The sequence below is a fragment of the Lithobates pipiens genome, unplaced genomic scaffold (genome assembly GCF_037356315.1).
Source record: "Lithobates pipiens isolate NorthernLeopardFrog02 unplaced genomic scaffold, aLitPip1_a1.2 Scaffold_8, whole genome shotgun sequence".
Classification (NCBI taxonomy): Eukaryota; Metazoa; Chordata; class Amphibia; order Anura; family Ranidae; genus Lithobates; species Lithobates pipiens.
In genome coordinates, this window is record NW_027507903.1 from 232,929,203 (window position 1) to 232,948,367 (window position 19,165).

The 19,165-nt window shown below is 43.8% G+C and overlaps 1 protein-coding gene across 23 annotated transcripts in view; it reads right to left on the minus strand.

Annotated features, from left to right (window-relative positions):
* Positions 1-19,165, minus strand: part of NAV3 (neuron navigator 3) — an 873,011-nt gene that overhangs the window by 219,273 nt on the left and 634,573 nt on the right. For all 23 annotated transcript variants that reach the window (XM_077474065.1, XM_077474059.1, XM_077474072.1 and 20 more), the window contains one exon: positions 6,146-7,115. In XM_077474065.1, coding sequence (XP_077330191.1) covers positions 6,146-7,115 — 970 coding nt within the window. The remainder of the gene's footprint in view (positions 1-6,145; positions 7,116-19,165) is intronic.

A 19,165-nucleotide genomic window follows, 5' to 3' on the forward strand; every position in this document is an offset into this window, starting at 1 on the left:
TTTATTGTGACTGCGACATTATGGCAGACACATCGGACATTTTTGACACATTTTTGGGACCATTGTCATTTATACAGCAATCACTGCTATATAAATGCAGTGATTTCTGTGTAAATGACACTGGCAGTGAAGGGGTTAACCAGTGAGTGGCAGTGTAGGGGTTAAGTGTTCCAAGGGGTGTTTTACTAACTGTGGGGGCTGGGCTTTCATTTAGTGAACACTGATCTCTGCTCCAATCACATGGAGCAGAGATCAGCGTCACTAGTTGCTAGACAGAATGGGGAAATGCTGTTTACAACGGCATTTCTCCATTCAGCCGCCCTGTGAGACGATCACGGGTATGCCCGCGGCGATCGAGTCTGCGGTACCCGCGACCGGACTCACGGGGGTCCCGACCGGCACGTGAGCGTGCCGCCGGCGGCGCGCTCACAATGGCAGGGCTGCAAATTTAAAGGGATGTACAGGTATGCCCATTTGCCTGACGTGCCATTCTGCCAACCTACATTGGCGTGCGCCGGTTGGGAACCGGTTAAAATCACTGCTCCCGAAAAAACAGCCATTTTTAAAACTTGGCGGTCTTGCCCTGGCTTCATTATTTTAGTAACTTGGCATCCAGTGCTCAAGATGACGCCGTCAGGCTATATAGCCCATATGCGTAGATGCACCTGGCCAATCCCCAGACAATGTCCTATTGTGATGAAACACGTAGGGTGGCTCCTACAACGGCGACGTCATTACGTTTTTTTAACAGAATTGATGGGCAATAGGAAAATTTTGTGAGTTTTGTGAACTTTAAGGGTCTTGGGGAGATCGATTTCCCTGCACTTTCTCACTTAGGTGTGGATTTGAAGATTCTGCATGCTTTTGTCACTGTCATCACATATGGATTGGTATTTCTGTTTTATGGATTGATTTTCCACTTGGACTTTGTTTTTAGTGCCAATTTGGAAAAATTCCTTTTTTTTTTTGCACTTATATTAACAGCATCACGTCATGTGTATTATGTTTTCACACTATTTATTTGGAATCAATTCATTTTTTGGGACTTTGTCTTAGTTTTCCTTCACATATTTTTTCACATATCATATTGCAAAAATCATCTCATTTGTTGCATACATAGCGCTGCACTCTTTTCTATGCCTATTTACTTGAAGTTTTTTTTTATTGGACTTTTTAGTGCAGGCAGTTGTATTTTATTATTTTTATACTTTCTACTCTATTTTATTTTTTCACATTTCTGATTTTCTACAGCAACGTTAGCCCGTCCGTTTTTTTGTTAAAACTTTTTATGGAAGTATGATCCTGTTCGGTCTGTAATGTTTTTCCTTAAACCACAAGTAAACATGTGACCACGCTGTTCTCTTTAAAGTCGAGAGGGAGTGGGGAAAAGAACCCCCATTTAAAAAACTGCAATGGTCCACTTTAAACTAATGTATCCATTTCTAGAGCCTTTTTCTCTATCAGGTGTATTGTTTTTTAGTGTCAACTAAGGAAACCATGAATGTTCTATATAGGAAATATCACAAAGCTTGTTTTCTTATATACTGTAAATAGGACTTTGAAGATTCCAGTTATTTGTTTCATATGAATCCTGCTCCAGTAAACACAGATTTTGACTTTTTAGAACAAGAAAAAAGTTAATATACTCCCCTATAGTCTCTATTTTTACTTGCTTCATCTTTTTCATTTACTACATTTAGTTTATGTTAATTATTCCCCATTATAATGTTTGTCCACTTACTTTACCCCTATTGTCAAATACATTTTGCGACAAAGAAATATTATGGTAAAAAGTCAGTGTGACAAAATTAACAGATAACAACAAGCAGACAGACACTTCAGCCCCGGAAGATTTGGCTGCTCAATGTCCATGCCATTTTTAGCAATACGGCACTGCGTCATGCGACGCTTTACCCAAAAAAAACTGATGTCCTTTTTTTCCCATAAATAGAGCTTTCTTTTGGTGGTATTTGATCACCCCTGAGGTTTTTATTTTTTGCGCTATAAACAAAAATAGAGCGACAATTTTGAAAAAAAACGCATTATTTTTTACTAATAAGCGATTATTGATTGGTTTGCACAAAAGTTATAGCATTTACAAAATAGGGGATAGTTTTATGGCATTTTTATTAATAATTTTTTTTTTTTACTAGTAATGGCGGCGATCAGCGATTTTTATTGTGACTGCGACATTATGGTGATATAAACAAAAGAAGAGCGACAATTTTGAAAAAACACAATATCTTTTACTTTTTGCTATAATAAATATCCCAAATTTAAAAAAAAAAATAATAATAATTTTTTTCCTCAGTTTAGGCTTATGCGATCAGCGATTTTTATTGTGACTGCGACATTATGGTGATATAAACAAAAGAAGAGCGACAATTTTGAAACAACACAATATCTTTAACTTTTTGCTATAATAAATATCCCAAATTTAAAAAAAAAAAATAATATTTTTTTTCCTCAGTTTAGGCTTATATGCATTCTTCTACATATTATTGGTAAAACAAAAATGCAATAAGTGTATATTGATGGGTTTGCGCAAAAGTTATAGCGTCTACAAAATAGGGGATAGATTTATGGCTATGGATTTTATTATTATTATTATTTTTTTTTACTAGTAATGGCGATATGCAATTTTTATCGGGATTGCGATATTGCGGCGGAAAAATTGGACACTTGACACATTTTTGGGACCATTGACAATTATACAGCGATCAGTGCACTGATTGCGGTATAAATGTCACTGGCAGGGAAGGTGTTAACACTAGGGGGCGATGAAGGGGTTAACTTTCCCTAGGTGTGTTCTAACTGTAGGGGGGGTGGGATTGACTAGGGGAAGAGACAATCTGTCTCCTCTCCCCTGAAAGAACCGGAATTTGTGTGTTTATACACAAAGATCCCAGTTCTCGCTCTGTCAAGAGCGATTGTGGGTCATCTAACCTGCCGGGCACTCGCAATGGCTCCAGGCACATGCTGCACGTGCCCCAAGTGGCCAATAGGGGAAGCGACGTAAGGTACCATTGTTTCGCCCAGACGTGCCATTCTGCCACAGTAAAACTGCAGCAGCTGGTCAGCAAGCAGTTAAACCATTGGGACTTAATTGCATGAACCTGTCCTCATAGTATATGCCTGGCAAAGGGATGAGTTACCATTTCATGTATCTGGCTCAGCAGTACGAAATATGTTTATTACTAGCACTGCTCTCAAAATGTTAATTTCCTAGGCAGACTGTGCAAAGTTTATGTGGATTATTCCCTCCAGCAGGCAAATACTTTAACACCTGTCATTTCCAATTCTCATTATGCAGCTAAGGTTTTATAATGTTATACTCATACCTTTCTGTTTTGCAGAATATTCATAATTTGTAATATTCTTTTGTCAGTAACCTAGACTGATCTCCTGCCGTAGCTCACTATAATTCTAGCATGCTGACTGCATTCTAATTAACTAGTCATTGGCATATTTGTGTATCTATGGCATGCACATTAGTTTCCATTACTGATTTGTACAAGTGCACTTGAATAAAATGTTAAGCTTGGTGGCAAATATTTGAAAAATCCAGCAACTAACACATATTGCGATCAGTTTAATATCTGGATGTGTGGATTTATATACTCAGTTAAGCTTCTAATGGACACTAACCCCACATTCTGTCCCCAGTGCATGTTCAGTCCTATGAAAATTTAGCTCCCAGGCAGCACAGTATCGTTGGACGTTATGATGCAGGTGACCACCTGTTCCATAGCAACCAATGATGCTGTTCGGCCTGGCCGTCTACATCCTAGAAACCAAGGACTATGTGCAGACTAGCCAACAGTGTCCAAGCAAACAATGCTGTGCATACTATCTGATAGCATCCTGGCAACCAATGATATTGTGCACCCGAGCTGCTAGTGTCCTATTATTCAAAGACACTGTGTAACCTGGCCACCACTGCTCTAACTACTAATGATGGCAGAGATATTAAAAATGGCTGCCGCAGGTGGTATCTGCACCCGAAAGAGTCTTAGTAATAGAGCTGAGCAATGTTTTCTTAAAATATTTTTTTTTTCTTATTCAACAACTTTTTTTGGTGTTTTTAAGATGAACACTCAATTATAAAAAAAACAGTCTGAAAGATTATGCAGAGTTGTATATTTAACTTGATAATCAGGAGGCCCAGCTGTTAGCCTCCTTCTGCCCATTGTTTCACTGCTGTCTGATAATCTACTGCTTCTATCACTGTATCAAGTAATTAGTCCATTCTAAATATATACAGTAAATAAATTGTACTACTGAACTTTTTTGTTGGTTTTGGATAGAGCAGAGAAGCTTTAGAACTTTTTTAGAAAAAAACTGTAAAAGTTTTTATTCATATTTGTATCCCTTTTGGGGAGATTTTCTCTCACATCCTGTCAAGGATGTCAGGATTACAGAAAAAAATAAATTTATAGTAGTGTAGGGAAGACTTAGATATTCTGACAATGTTTTTATTGCTGCCTGTGTCTTAAGCTGGCCAAAAATGGATCGGAATCTGGCTAGTTCAGCAGGAAACTGACAAATTTTGATCCATCTATGGCCATTTCTGTTCATGAGAAGTCAAGCTATCAATCGACTTCTCATGAACGGTCCTGCTGGAAAATTTTCATTTGTTCAGCACTTGCAGTGGGGAAGATGACCGCATTCTCATCTAATGTGTGGATGGGGGAGTCGGGTCAGATTTTTCATTCAGCCCACTGGCTGAATAAAAAATAATCATGTATGGCCAGCTTTGGTGTTTTAGTGACAACTGCACACCTTTTTCCTGTCGGTGTGTCACAGGAAATAGAGGTGTGGGAAAAGCTCCAGAAAAGAATCATCCCCCTAGTCTACTGCTGCACATTGTGGTTCCATCAGCCAAACCCTACTAGTAGTGTAGACCCAAAAGATTAAACCACAGTGTGCAGAAGGGTACCAGGCATCTGGAACATCTATAAGTATGTTGAATGCAAAAGATGTTTTTGTTTTTCATTTGCATGTTAATGCACGCTTTGGAGAAACTTCCTAAGCAAAGTTCCCCTTGGCGGTGCTTGCAGCAGGACAGGACAGAGTTTCTTCCCTTCATTTCCCAAAAAAAAGAGGAAGAATAACAAGGTGACTGCTCATTTGCAACAAAATGTTTTTCCTGTGCAAGCTTTTTTTTATTTTAAAGGACAACCTAACTTTGAGTGAACTTATCCTTTACAGTGCTTAACCACCCCTGAGTGTATCTAGCAAGAGGGAAATATTGAACACTGCTTAAAGTAAACTAAGTTGTCTTATAATTGTTCCGGAAACATTTTGGGGCTCACATAGCAAACCGTTATAGACAGAGGGCCAGCACAGTGGTGTAGTGGTTAGCACTTTCACCTAGCAGCAATAGGGTTGCTGGTTCAAATCCCAACCACGACACTATCTGCCTGGAGTTTGCATGTTCTCTCTGTGCCTGTGTGGGTTTCCTCCAGGTACTCCGGTTTCCTCCCACACTCCAAAGACATGCTGGTAGCATAATTAGACCCCGTCCAAAAAAATGTATTCGCCATAGTATGTGTATGTCAATGTTGTATGTGTTGTGTGTCGGGACCCTACAGGTTAAAGGACCGAGTAAAAAGCTGCAGATGGACACCGGTGGCAAGAAAGCGCCCTGAGGCAATTCAGTTCACATAGGTAGGGCTATACAAGTCATTCATTCAGAAAAAATCAAGAAGGAAATATTATAGTACGCCACTAGAAATACATTTTCCTTGATATAACTAGTGCAGAGACTCATACCACACATTTGTGCAGTTGGATTACGTGTCTTTTTTTCACAATTCTAAATTCTATGGTATGCATGATAGAAGTGTGTGCGTGGAACTATAGATAAATGTGAACACATTCACATTCAACTATGGTAGATATCGGACTTAAACAAACCTATTTTTCCCCAAAGCTGCTAACCTGTCAACATTTTTCCTTCTCTTATTATGGAGTGGGGTTATAAAAATACAAATTTTCCAAATATTAGGTTTTGAGTTTGTTTAAGTATGACAAGAGACCATGTAATTAATATGTTTTACAACATGAGCCATTTAGTCATTTTTCATCCATAAACCCCTAGTTCTATGTACATTTATCATAAAATAATAACTAGTGTATATACCTGTATATGAATGGTGCCACAGTTGCAGTATTTGGGTGTGTGTACTGCTGCTGAGGAAGTTGCACAATACCATTTCCTGTAAACTGGACACCGGCACCAGGAGGATATGTTGTTGTAGTCTGTGTAGTGGAAGCAGAACAGACCTTTCCTTCAGTGGGGGTAGATACCTTTTCACTGGTGGTGGACTTTTGTGTGCATACAGTTTGACTGCCTTTGGTAGTCCTGCTTTTTTCTGGCTCTTTTACAGTTGCAGAAACAGGGGATGTAGATTGTTTTGTTGCTGGCGTTTTTGATCCGGGTTTAGGGATTCCACTTGATAAAGGAATTAAACTTTCCTTTTTAACTGCAGCTGACTTATTTCCCTTTGGAATCAAGCTGGCAATTTTGGAGCTCTTTTTTGATCCTTCCGATGTCTGTTCCTTTTCCTCTTTAGCTGCTTTCTCAGTGTTTGATTTATTTTTGTCCTTGTTCTTCTCTTCCTTTTCCTTTGGTTGAGGCAATCCCTTTTTATTGCTGATATTTTTGCTTCCAGCCTTTGGAGGTGTCAATTTGGGTGATATTTTAGGACTACTTATTGTGGAACCCAAGTCATTTTCTCCACATTCTGATAAGTAGTCATCCTCAATAATGACTTCACTTGATGGTGAAGACGGAGACCTCAAACCGGCCCTAGTGTTCACCAATTTAAATTTTTCAAGCATTGATTTTTGCCCAGAGGAGGTACTTTTAATTCCTTCAGACAATGGTGGTTTTACTCTATCTGGGGATGGGGTAGGAGAAGTTGCTGGACTAGGCTGCTTAACAGACAGCATGGTGGATGTGGCACTGTGTTTAACATTCATGGATTTACTGCGCCAAGGCTTACTGGCACTTGGAGAGGGTATGGCAGAGGCTACTTGCTGACCAGAGCTAGTGGGATATTGCACATTTCCATTCATGCCTGCAGACAGTTGAGGGCCTTTTGGTGATTCTGTAAAAGAAAAAACAACATGAGCAATGCATGGCTTTCACAGAAACTACATAGTAAGGTTGATGTTAGAAGATAAAAAAGTAATTTACAGTAATGGTATATAGCATTACCGTTCTAATGTCTAAAACAGGGTAAAGAAAAATAGGTAAAGATCACAACGCATCCATATAGCACATCCCTTATTTGAAGAGATATATTATGATCATGCACTTGGGCCATTGTCTAATGCCGCGTACACACGATCGGACTTTCCGGCAGACTAGGTCCAATGGTCTTCCCGGTGGACTTTCAGCGGAATTCCGACAAACTTTCAGAATCTTTGATCGTGATGACGTAAGACGGGACTACAAAAGGAAGTTCAATAGCCAGTAGCCAATAGCTTCACTTTTGTCGAATTTGGTCCCTCGGACCAGCACACAGACAAATGTTTTTTCCAATTTTGGTCCGTCGGAATTGAGTCCGTCAGATAGATTTGAAACATGTTCTATTTCTAGGTCCGTCTGATTTTTTTTTTTTAAACGATCAGACAAGCCCACACATGATCAGATTGTCCGACAGACTAATCCCTTCGGACCTAGTCTGCCGGAAAGTCCGGTCGCGTGTACACGGCAGTAGGCTAATAGTGAAAAAATATAGTTCCATAGTTGGTAAGGTTGAATGAAGACACCAGTCCATCCAGTTTAACCTGAGCATGTGTGTGTGTTTATGTCACTACCATTTTCCATATCCATGTACACTATGTTTGCTAATAAACACACATACATTTTTTTTTTTTTTTATCCCCACTCCCCACTGAGTTTACCAGCTGTGGAAGGGAGTTCCACATCCTTGCCTCCCTAACAGTAAAGAACTGCTAATGCAGTTTAACATTGAACCATTGAAGTTAACTGAAACTTTTTAACATAAGACCACTAAAGAAGACACTTAATGTGAACCAGGCCACACGGATTACACCTGAGAATCCTCAAAAAATATTCATTGCTTGACCATTATTCCTAATCTTGAAGGACAGTTTACTGATCAGAATGGTACTAGCAGACTGGTGAAAAGCTAACAAGGTACCAATATTCAAAAATGGGCTGAGATACATAAAGGGACACTACAAGCCAGTCAGCTTCACATTAATAGTTTATAAACTGTTGGGAAGTATGATAAGTGACCATATTCAAGAGTTTGCTGATGAAAATAGTACCATTAGTGGTAACCAACATGGGTTTATGAAAGTTCGTTCTTGTCAGACCTGTTAACATTCTATAAGGAAAACTTGTGGATGTAGTGTTTCTAGATTTTGCCAAAGTGTTTGATATGGTACCCCATAATTGCTTAAGTTACAAACTGAGGTCTGTTGGCATCAATGATAGTGTTTGTACCTGGATAAAAAATGGGATACAGGGGCAAGTCCAAAGGGTGGCCATAAATAATGTAGATTCTGAACGGTCTGGAGTTGTGAGTTGGGTGCTCCAGGGCTCTGTCCTGGGACCAATTCTGTTTAACTTGTTCATAAGTGATATAGAGGTTGGTAGTTTAATCTCAGTATTTGCTAACAATACAAAGCTAAGCAGCGCAATAACTTCAAAACTGGATATTCAGAGAGAATATGAGAGAACCTCAATAAAATAGAGCAATAGAGCAACTACATGACAAATGAGGTTCAATATAGGGAAATGTAAACCGATGAACTTGTGGGCTAAAAATATGAATTCAGGCTACAAGTTAGAGGGAGAACATCTGAGGGAACAATGGGAACAACGTTGGCAAGGCCAGCAGAAAATTAGCATTGCATTATAATTCTACCACTCTACAAAACTCTGGTTCGGCCACATCTTGAATAAGCTCCCCAGTTCTGGTCACCAGTCCTCAGGAAGGATGTGCTGGAATTAGAGAGAGTCCAGAGAAGGGCAACTAAACTAATAAGGGGACTGGAGAATCTCAGTTATGAGGAAAGGCTATACACATTAAGTTTATTTTTCTTGGAGAAGAGAGGCTTAAAGTGATACTAAAGTAAATTTTTTGTGTAAAAAGAACAAACATGTTATACTTACCTGCTCTGTGCAGTGGTTTTGCACAGAGCAGCCCCGATCCTCCTCTTCTCGGCTCTCTCTTCTGTGCCCCTGGCCCCTCCCTCCTGTTGAGTGCCCCCACAGCAAGAAGCTTGCTAGCATCTCAGTGTGTCCATTACAGAGCCGTGGTCTGGCCCAGCCTCCTCTCTCTCATTTGCTCGCTGACTTTTATTGGAAGCAGCGGAAGCCAATGGCGCTTCGCTGCTGTCTCAGCCAATGAGGAGAGAGTCTCTCGTGCAACATTCTATGCACTAAGATAAAAAAACCTTCTACAGGAAATTGATAGCCCTATCTCACAATTGGAATGGGATACGGCACTCAAACAAACTAAGTCTGGAAAAAGCCCAGGCCCAGACGGGTTATCATCAGTATATTACAAAACCTTCTCCGACATTCTACAACACCCTTTTAGGAAAGCTTTCAATTCCCTATCCAACACCAGTGATCTCAATACTGATATGCTTGAGGCCCACATCGTAGTTATTCCTAAAGAAGACAAAGATCACACGCAAGCTGCCAACTATAGGCCCATTTCCCTATTGAATGTGGGCATTAAAATCTTCGCAAAAATATTAGCCAACAGACTCCTTCCCCTTTTACCCGCACTCGTCAAGAACGATCAGGTGGGGTTTGTCCCTGGCCGAGAAGCCAGGGACAATACCATTAAAGCCATTAACCTACACCACCTCATCTCAAGCTCCAAGCAAAAGGGATTCTTCCTGTCCCTAGATGCGGAGAAGGCATTCGACAGGGTAGCATGGGATTACATGCAAGCTGTCCTACACACCATTGGCCTCGGACCTAGATTAACTACCTTCATTCAATCCCTTTCTCAAAATCCAACGGCCAAAGTCAGAGTCAATAATACCCTGTCGAATGCCTTCCCCATACGCAATGGAACTAGACAGGGATGCCCATTATCCCCTATCCTCTTCATACTCACCTTAGAACCCCTTTTGAATAGTCTACGACAAAACCCTGACATAAAAGGTATCCAAACTACAGTTAAAGAATACAAACTTGCCGCATTTGCGGATGACATTTTATTATTCCTAACACAACCTCACACAACAATTCCGATCCTCTTGCAAGAATTTCGGAATTTCAACCTAATATCCAACCTCAAAATAAATTTCACCAAGTCCTATGCCCTCAACATTTCCCTCCCCCCAGATGATGTCACCCATTGCAAAGCCAATTTCCCATTTCATTGGCAGGACGAACACATCACCTACCTAGGTATAAAAATTACAACGGATCTAAAGGATCTTTATGCACGGAACTACCTAACCTTGATATGACAACTCACGCTTGACCTACAACGATGGGATAAACCAACATTTTCCTGGTTTGGTAGAGCCGCGATATTAAAAATGAACGTGCTCCCGAGAATCCTTTACACCCTACAAACACTACCGATACACCTCCCCCAAGCCCTATTCAGATCTTATAGAAGCATGTGCACCAGATTCCTATGGGGTTCCCACAGACCCAGAATCAACTATGACCAACTGTCCTTGCCCAAACATCTCGGCGGCATAGGACTCCCGGATCTCTCCAACTACTACAAGGTAGTGCATTTGACAAGGATCATAGACTGGAATATCCACGCGACCAATAAAGACTGGGGTACACCTAGAATCCTCATTCATGACTCTTCCACTCAGATCTCTACCGTGGATCCCGTCCTCTCCATGCCTCAAAGAAATCAAAGCACACCCACTCTTAGCTCCGACACTGCACTGTTTCAGAAAATTATGCACACACTCCACTCTATCTACTATCCCAGGGCCATTGACACCGCTGAAAATGAACCCCGACTTTCCCCCGGGATTACACCAAACTTTTCTTCAACTACACTGGTCACAACCACAAATTCTATTGCAACACTTTTACAAGAATGGACGTCCACTGACACCTGCCCAAATAGCTACCACTATGCAGAAACCCCCTATACCTACCTGGACATTCCAACAAATCACACACTACCTACAGTCAGTAAGGAAAAAGACTGTTCCCGACAACTGACGCCCTTTGAGACTCTTTGTTCCTCGACTACACCCCTATCGCATCTTATCTCCCAAACGCACTCCCTATTGTTTCGGGACCACAACCCCACGGTTTCCAAATTTTGCACCATGTGGGAAAAAGATCTAGATATCGCTCTCACAACAGAAGAATGGGAAAGAGCCTTCTTCAATATCCATAAAGGTTCTATAAACGTGTCCACTCAAGAAAATGGTTACAAGGTACTATCGAGATGGTATAGAACACCGGACAGACTACACAAATGGGACCCCTCTACCCCGGAATGTTGCTAGCGGTGCCACCAGAGTAGAGGTACGCTACTTCACATTTGGTGGTCCTGCCCCTTGCTCCAACCTTTCTGGAGGTCTATACATAAGCTGATTAAGAACATAACGACCTACGAATTACCCTATACGCCAGCCCAATTTCTGTTACATCACACTACTCTGTCGCAAGCTTCCTATCGCAAATCAATAACGATCCACCTGATCAATGCAGCCAAACAATGCCTACCGATCCACTGGAAATCCCAGACCGTCCCCTCTACTAAAGATTGGCTCCAAAGGATACATAAAGTCTCAGAAATGGAGGAATTAATTCACATAGCAAAAGACACCCCTGATAAAAATAACACAAAATGGGCATGCTGGAAACACTTTAAAAATACACCCGAATATATCCGTATACAAAGTCACTTAGTGTAATTTGTCAAACCTCGTTTTGACCTTCGCTGTTCATTCAGGCAGTACCACTAATACCTATACACATTTGTTCTATTCTGTTCGACCCTGGACGTCATATAATATCGAGACTAGGGATGAGCTTCGTGTTCGAGTCGAACGCATGTTCGACTCGAACATCGGTCGTTCGTGCGTTCGCCGAATTCCGAACGTTTGGGCCGTTCGCGGCAAAATTCGTGTGGCCCACAATGCACTGCGATGGCGCAATGCATTGCTGTCTCACGATTGGCCAAGCATGCACTGTGACCCCGCATGCTTGGCCAATCGCAGCGCCAGTAGCGGGAAGAGCAATGGTTGGCCACAGGCATCCTGCCTGTGGCCAATCATAGCTCAGACTGTGTAGTGCACGCCCCACACTATATAAAGCTGCCTTTCAGGCGGCCTCGTGTAGTGTTTGTTAGCATCTGAAGCAGTGGGTGTTCTGTGTACCTTCAACACAGTTACACACCAATCGTTTTTGGCTGATTTACTATTTTGCTCTTGTGTAGTGGTTACTGTCTGTGCCCTGACCGCAGTATACACCACTATATTCACCTCACCTATATAGCTAGTGATCTAGCTTTAATAATAGAGTTTGCAGTCAGTAGTGTTAGTGCGTGCTGTCTGCGTGCTCTGTACCCAGTACATACCACTATATACACCTACATAGCTGTTCTCTATTTGAGCCCGATTGTCATTTGCTGGAGTTATTGGAAGTTGTGTGTGCCTCCAGCACAGCACAGTATACATCTGTATATACCCCTTTAACTCTGCTGTTTTCTTGTTATTGTCTGCGTGCCCTGACCGCAGTATACACTGTGATATTCACCTCACCTATATAGCTAGTGGTCCATCTTTAACAATAGAGCTTGCAGTCAGCAGTGTCACTCAGGAGATAGTGCGTGCTGTGTGCCTGCTCTGTACCCAGTACATACCGCTATTATCCACCTACATAGCTGTTCTCTATTTGGGCCCGATTGGCATCTGCTGGAGTTATTGGAAGTTGTGTGTGCTTCCAGCACAGCACAGTATACATCTGTATATACCCCTTTAACTCTGCTGTTTTCTGGTTATTGTCTGCGTGCCCTGACCGCAGTATACACCGTGATATTCACCTCACCTATATAGCTAGTGGTCCATCTTTAACAATAGAGCTTGCAGTCAGCAGTGTCACTCAGGAGATAGTGCGTGCTGTGTGCCTGCTCTGTACCCAGTACATACCGCTATTATCCACCTACATAGCTGTTCTCTATTTGGGCCCGATTGACATCTGCTGGAGTTATTGGAAGTTGTGTGTGCTTCCAGCACAGCACAATATACATCTGTATATACCCCTTTAACTCTGCTGTTTTCTGGTTATTGTCTGCGTGCCCTGACCGCAGTATACACCGTGATATTCACCTCACCTATATAGCTAGTGGTCCATCTTTAACAATAGAGCTTGCAGTCAGCAGTGTCACTCAGGAGATAGTGCGTGCTGTGTGCCTGCTCTGTACCCAGTACATACCGCTATTATCCACCTACATAGCTGTTCTCTATTTGGGCCCGATTGACATCTGCTGGAGTTATTGGAAGTTGTGTGTGCTTCCAGCACAGCACAGTATACATCTGTATATACCCCTTTAACTCTGCTGTTCTATAAAAAAGGCATCTGCAGGAGTTAGTGGGTGTTGTGTGCCTCCAGCACAATATAAACTACCCAACTACTGTTTTACCCAACTCCCTTCAGGCCATTACCATGTCTTGAAGGCCAGCAAGGAGAGGCAGACAGGCGCGAGCCGATAAAAGAGGGCAAGCAGGCTCTGTGTCTAGAGACAACAGTGCTGGTCGGGGACGCGGTGCATTGTCATCAGCACGTGGCCATGGGACATGCTTGTCCTTCTTTTCTGCAGCTGGACATGTTGAACCGCAACATGCCAACGACTTGGTAGAGTGGATGACCAAGCCCTCTTCATCCTCCTCATCCTCTCTCACCCAGTCTCAGGGTAGTAGAAAAGCAGCTGCTAACACATCGTCGTCCCTCCTCTCAATGTCATCATCAGTGACTCCTTCCCTAGACCCACCACGTCCTCCTGAGGAGTCTCCTGAACTCTTTGAGCACAGTGTTGGGTACATGCTCCAGGAGGATGCCCAGTGTTTGGTGGGCTCTGATGATGACACTCAGCTAGAGGAAGGCAGTAGCGTGAGCACAGAGAGAGGGGATGCTCAAGAAGGACAGCAATCTGGCAGTCATGTTCCACAAGCTGCAGCATACTGCCAGGTTTGCTACAGCGATGAAGAGGGAGGGGATGATGAGGGCACTGACTCCACGTGGGTGCCTGGAAGGAGGGAGGAGGAGGAGGAGGAGGAGGAGGCACATGTCCAACGAGGCAGGATGCCCTCCGGGGGCCAGCTTAGGGGCAGCACACCGACTGAATCACACCGCAGAGCTCCGCCTGCGCAGAGCGCTTCCTCTGCGCTTTATTCTAAAAGTTCTTTGGTGTGGGCCTTTTTTGAGACGAGTGCATCAGATCGCACCGCTGCTATTTGCAACATATGTCTCAAGCGTATCTCACGTGGCCAAAACATCAGCCGCTTGGGCACCACATGCTTGACCAGACATATGTTGACCTGCCATGCAGCTCGTTGGCAAGCATACCTCAAAGACCCACACCAAAGAACAAAGCGGACCTCTCCTTGCTCCTCATCAGCTGGCATCTCCAACCCCACTAGACCTTCAGTCCTCTCTGAAACCTGCTCTGAGAGGAATGAAGGTGTAGAATTAGGTGTGTCACAGCCAAGTGCTTCCGGGAACTCTGCTAGTGGTACATCCACGTCCGATTATAGCAGACAAATGTCCCTGCCCCAGCTGCTGGACCGGCGGAAGAAATTTACTCCCAGCCATCCACATGCCCAGCGGTTGAATGCTAGCTTGGCTAAATTGCTAGCACTTCAACTGCTGCCTTTTCAGTTGGTAGACTCGGCCCCCTTCCGTGAGTTTGTACAATGTGCGGTTCCTCAGTGGCAGGTCCCCAAACGCCACTTTTTCTCACGGAAGGCAATTCCGGCTCTCTACCGGCATGTGGAAGGCAATGTCCTTGCCTCGCTGGACAGGGCGGTCAGCGGTAAGGTGCATATTACCGCTGACTCATGGTCCAGCAGGCATGGACAGGGACGTTACCTGTCTTTCACGGCCCATTGGGTCACTCTTCTGGCTGCTGGGAAGGATGCAGGACAAGGTGCAGTAGTATTGGAGGTTGTTCCGCCACCACGCCTCCAAAATGCTACTATTGGTTGTGACACACCTCTCTCCTCCACCCCCTCCTCTTCTTCTTCCTCCATGGCCTCTTCCAGTGCTCTGTCCTCAGAACCAGCGGTGCTCCGTAGGCGTTGCAGGGGCTACGCAAGTACGCAGGCAAAACGATGCCATGCCGTGCTTGCGCTGGTTTGTTTGGGGGACAGGAGCCATACTGGGGCGGATGTTTTGTCAGCTCTGCAGTGGCAGGCCGAGAGGTGGTTGACGCCACGCCAGCTTAAGCCAGGAATGGTGGTTTGCGACAATGGCACCAACCTCCTCTCCGCCCTCCGACAGGGACAACTGACCCATGTGCCCTGTGTAGCTCACGTCCTTAACCTGGTGGTGCAGCGGTTCTTGGGCAGGTACCCCGGCTTACAGGATGTCCTGAAACAGGCCAGGAGAGTCTGTGTGCATTTCCGCCGATCATTTAATGCCTGTGCTCGGCTGGCTGAGCTCCAAAAAGAGTTGAACCTGCCCAAGAACCGCCTTATATGTGACATGCCCACCAGATGGAACTCAACATTGGCCATGCTGCAGCGGCTGCACACGCAGCAGAGGGCCATCAATGAGTACCTGTGCGACTACGGCACCAGGACAGGGTCAGGAGAGCTTGGTTTTTTCTCACCACGCCAGTGGGGCATGATCAGGGATGCATGCACTGTCCTGTCACCGTTTGAGGAGGCCACAAGGATGGTGAGCAGTGACAGTGCATGCATCAGTGACACTATACCTCTTGTCCACCTCTTGGAGCATACGCTGCGTGGAATAATGGACAGGGCACTTGAGGCAGAACAGAGGCAGGAAGAGGAGGATTTCCTTGCCTCTCAAGGCCCCCTTTATCCAGACAGTGTTCCTGCTGTGCCACCCATCACACAGGAAGAGGGTGAGGAGGAGGAAGAGGAGGAGGAGGATGATTGTGTCAGCATGGAGGTGGAGGCTGGCACTCAGCATCAGCAGCAGCAGTCTTATAGGGATGATTTACAGTCCCAAGAAACACGTGGACTTGTACGTGGCTGGGAGGAGGTAGCTGCGGATCATGTTGTCCTTAGTGACCCAGAGGACTCCGGACCGAATGCCTCAGCTAACCTACGCTGCATGGCCTCCCTGATCCTGCAAAGCCTGCGGAAGGATCCTCGTATTCTTCGGATCAAGGAGAGGGACCATTACTGGCTGGCCACTCTCCTTGATCCACGGTACAAGGGTAAGGTTGCCGACCTTATCTTGCCATCGCAGAGGGAGCAGAGGATGAGACATCTCCGGGAGGCCTTGCAGAAAGCTCTGTGCAACGCGTTCCCAGAGACTGGGAGGTCACAAACTCCTGGTCCTGGACAACGTGTTGCTGAGGCATCAGTCAGAAGGAGCGGTGGAGAAGGTGGCCGTCTGACTGATGCTTTCAGACAATTTTTTAGTCCGCAGCCCCAAGGTATGATTGGTTCCAGCACCCATCGCCAGCGTCTAATTTACATGGTGCAGGAATACCTAGGGGCAAGGTCAGACTTGGACACCTTTCCCACTGAAAATCCTCTGGCTTACTGGGTCTTGAGGATGGATCACTGGCCAGAGCTTGCACAGTATGCAATTGAGCTACTGGCCTGTCCTGCATCCAGCGTTCTTTCGGAACGCACCTTCAGTGCTGCTGGTGGCTTCGTTACCGATCACAGGGTGCGCCTGTCCACCGAATCAGTTGATCGACTGACCTTCATCAAGATGAATCAGTCTTGGATCACCCACAGCTACCAAGCACCTGAAGCTGATGTAACCGAATAATTTTTTTTGAAATACCACATCCCTTCAAGACTGCCTATGCTGATGCTGAGTGACTGTCCTGTTATGTTGATTGTCTATCCTCTTCCTCCTCCGCTGATATGTTGGAAGAACATTTTTGGTTCTGGGTGATGCCAGCAGCCCAATTTTTCTGCCCCTGTTTAACCACTTCAGCTCCGGACCAATAAACACCTTAAGGACCAGAGGTCTTTTTGCAATTTCGCACTGCGCTGCTTTAACTGGTAATTGCGCGGTCATGCAATATTGCACCCAAACGAAATTTGCGTCCTTTTCTTCCCACAAATAGAGCTTTCTTTTGATGGTATTTGATTGCCTCTGCGATTTTTTTTTTTTGCGATATAAATGGAAAAAGAGGGAAAATTTTGAAAAAAAAAGATATTTTCTTCTTTTTGTTATAAGAAAAATCGAATAAACTAAATTTTAGTCATACATTGAGGGCAAAATTTATTCAGCCACATGTCTTTAGTAAAAAAAATGTCAATAAGCGTATATTTTTTGGTTTGCGCAAAAGTTATAGCGTCTACAAACTAGAGTACATTTTCTGGAATTTACACAGCTTTTAATTTATGACTGCCGATCTCATTTCTTGAGGTGCTAAAATGGCAGGGCAGTACAAATCCCCCCCAAATGACCCCATTTTGGAAAGTAGACACCCCAAGGAAATTGCTGATGGGTATGTTGAGCCCATTGAATATTTATTTTTTTTGTCCTAAGGGATTGAATAATGCCAAAAAAAAGTTGTCACTAAATGATATATTGCTCACACATGCCATGGTTATATGTGGAATTGCACCCCAAAATATATTCCGCTACTTCTCCCGAGTATGGCGATACCACGTGTGTGGGACTTTTTGGGAGTCTAGTCGCGCACGGCACCCCGAAAACCAATCACCACCTTCAGGATTTCTAAGGGTGCAAATTTTTGATTTAACTCCTCACTACCTATCACAGTTTCGAAGGCCATAAAATGCCAAAATAGCACAAAACCCCCCAAAATGACCCCATTTTGGAAAGTAGACACCCCAAGCTATTTACTGAGAGGCATGTTGAGTCCATGGAATATTTTATATTTTGCCACAAGTTGCGGGAATATTACAAACTTTTTTTTTTTTGCACCAAGTTGTCACTAAATGATATATTGCTCACACATGCTATGGGCATATGTGAAATGACACCCCAAAATACATTCTGCTGCTTCTCCCGAGTACGGGGATACCACATGTGTGGGACTTTTTGGGAGTCTAGTCGCGCACGGCACCCCGAAAACCAATCACCACCTTCAGGATTTCTAAGGTTGCAAATTTTTGATTTAACTCCTCACTACCTATCACAGTTTCGAAGGCCATAAAATGCCAAAATAGCACAAAACCCCCCCAAATGACCCCATTTTGGAAAGTAGACACCCCAAGCTATTTACTGAGAGGCATGTTGAGTCCATGGAATATTTTATATTTTGCCAAAAGTTGCGGGAATATTACAAACTTTTTTTTTTTGCACAAAGTTGTCACTAAATGATATATTGCTCACACATGCTATGGGCAGAAGTCAAATTACACCCCAAAATAAATTCTGCTGCTTCTCCCGAGTACGGGGATACCACATGTGGGGGACTTTTTGGGAGCCTAGCCACGTACGGGACCCCGAAAACCAAGCACTGCCTTCCGGATTTGAATATAAAATGCTATAAAAAACAAACTAACCAGAGTCACCCGTAACACTTATACGGTGATCAGTGGTGAAAGGGTTAACTAGGGGCAATCAGGGGGTTCAAATTTTTATTAGGTAGTATATGGGGGTCCCTGGCGCTATATAAAAACCTGACGGGGAACCTAAATAACTAACTGGCTAACCAGCGTCACCAGTGACACTTATACTGTGATCGCTGGTGAAAGGGGGTGAAAGGGTTAACTAGCAGCAATCAGGGGGTTAAAACCATTATTGGGTAGTATATCGGGGTACCTAGTGCTATAAAAACCTGGCGGTGAACCTAAAAAAATAACTAGCTACCTAGCGACACTAGCGACACTGATGCAGCGTTCAGAAAAATTATCGCTTAGTGACACTGGCAAAAGGGGGTGAAAGGGTTAACTAGCGGAAATCAGGGGGTTAAAACCATTATTGGGTAGTATATCGGGGTACCTAGCGCTATAAAAACCTGGCGGTGAACCTAAAAAAATAACT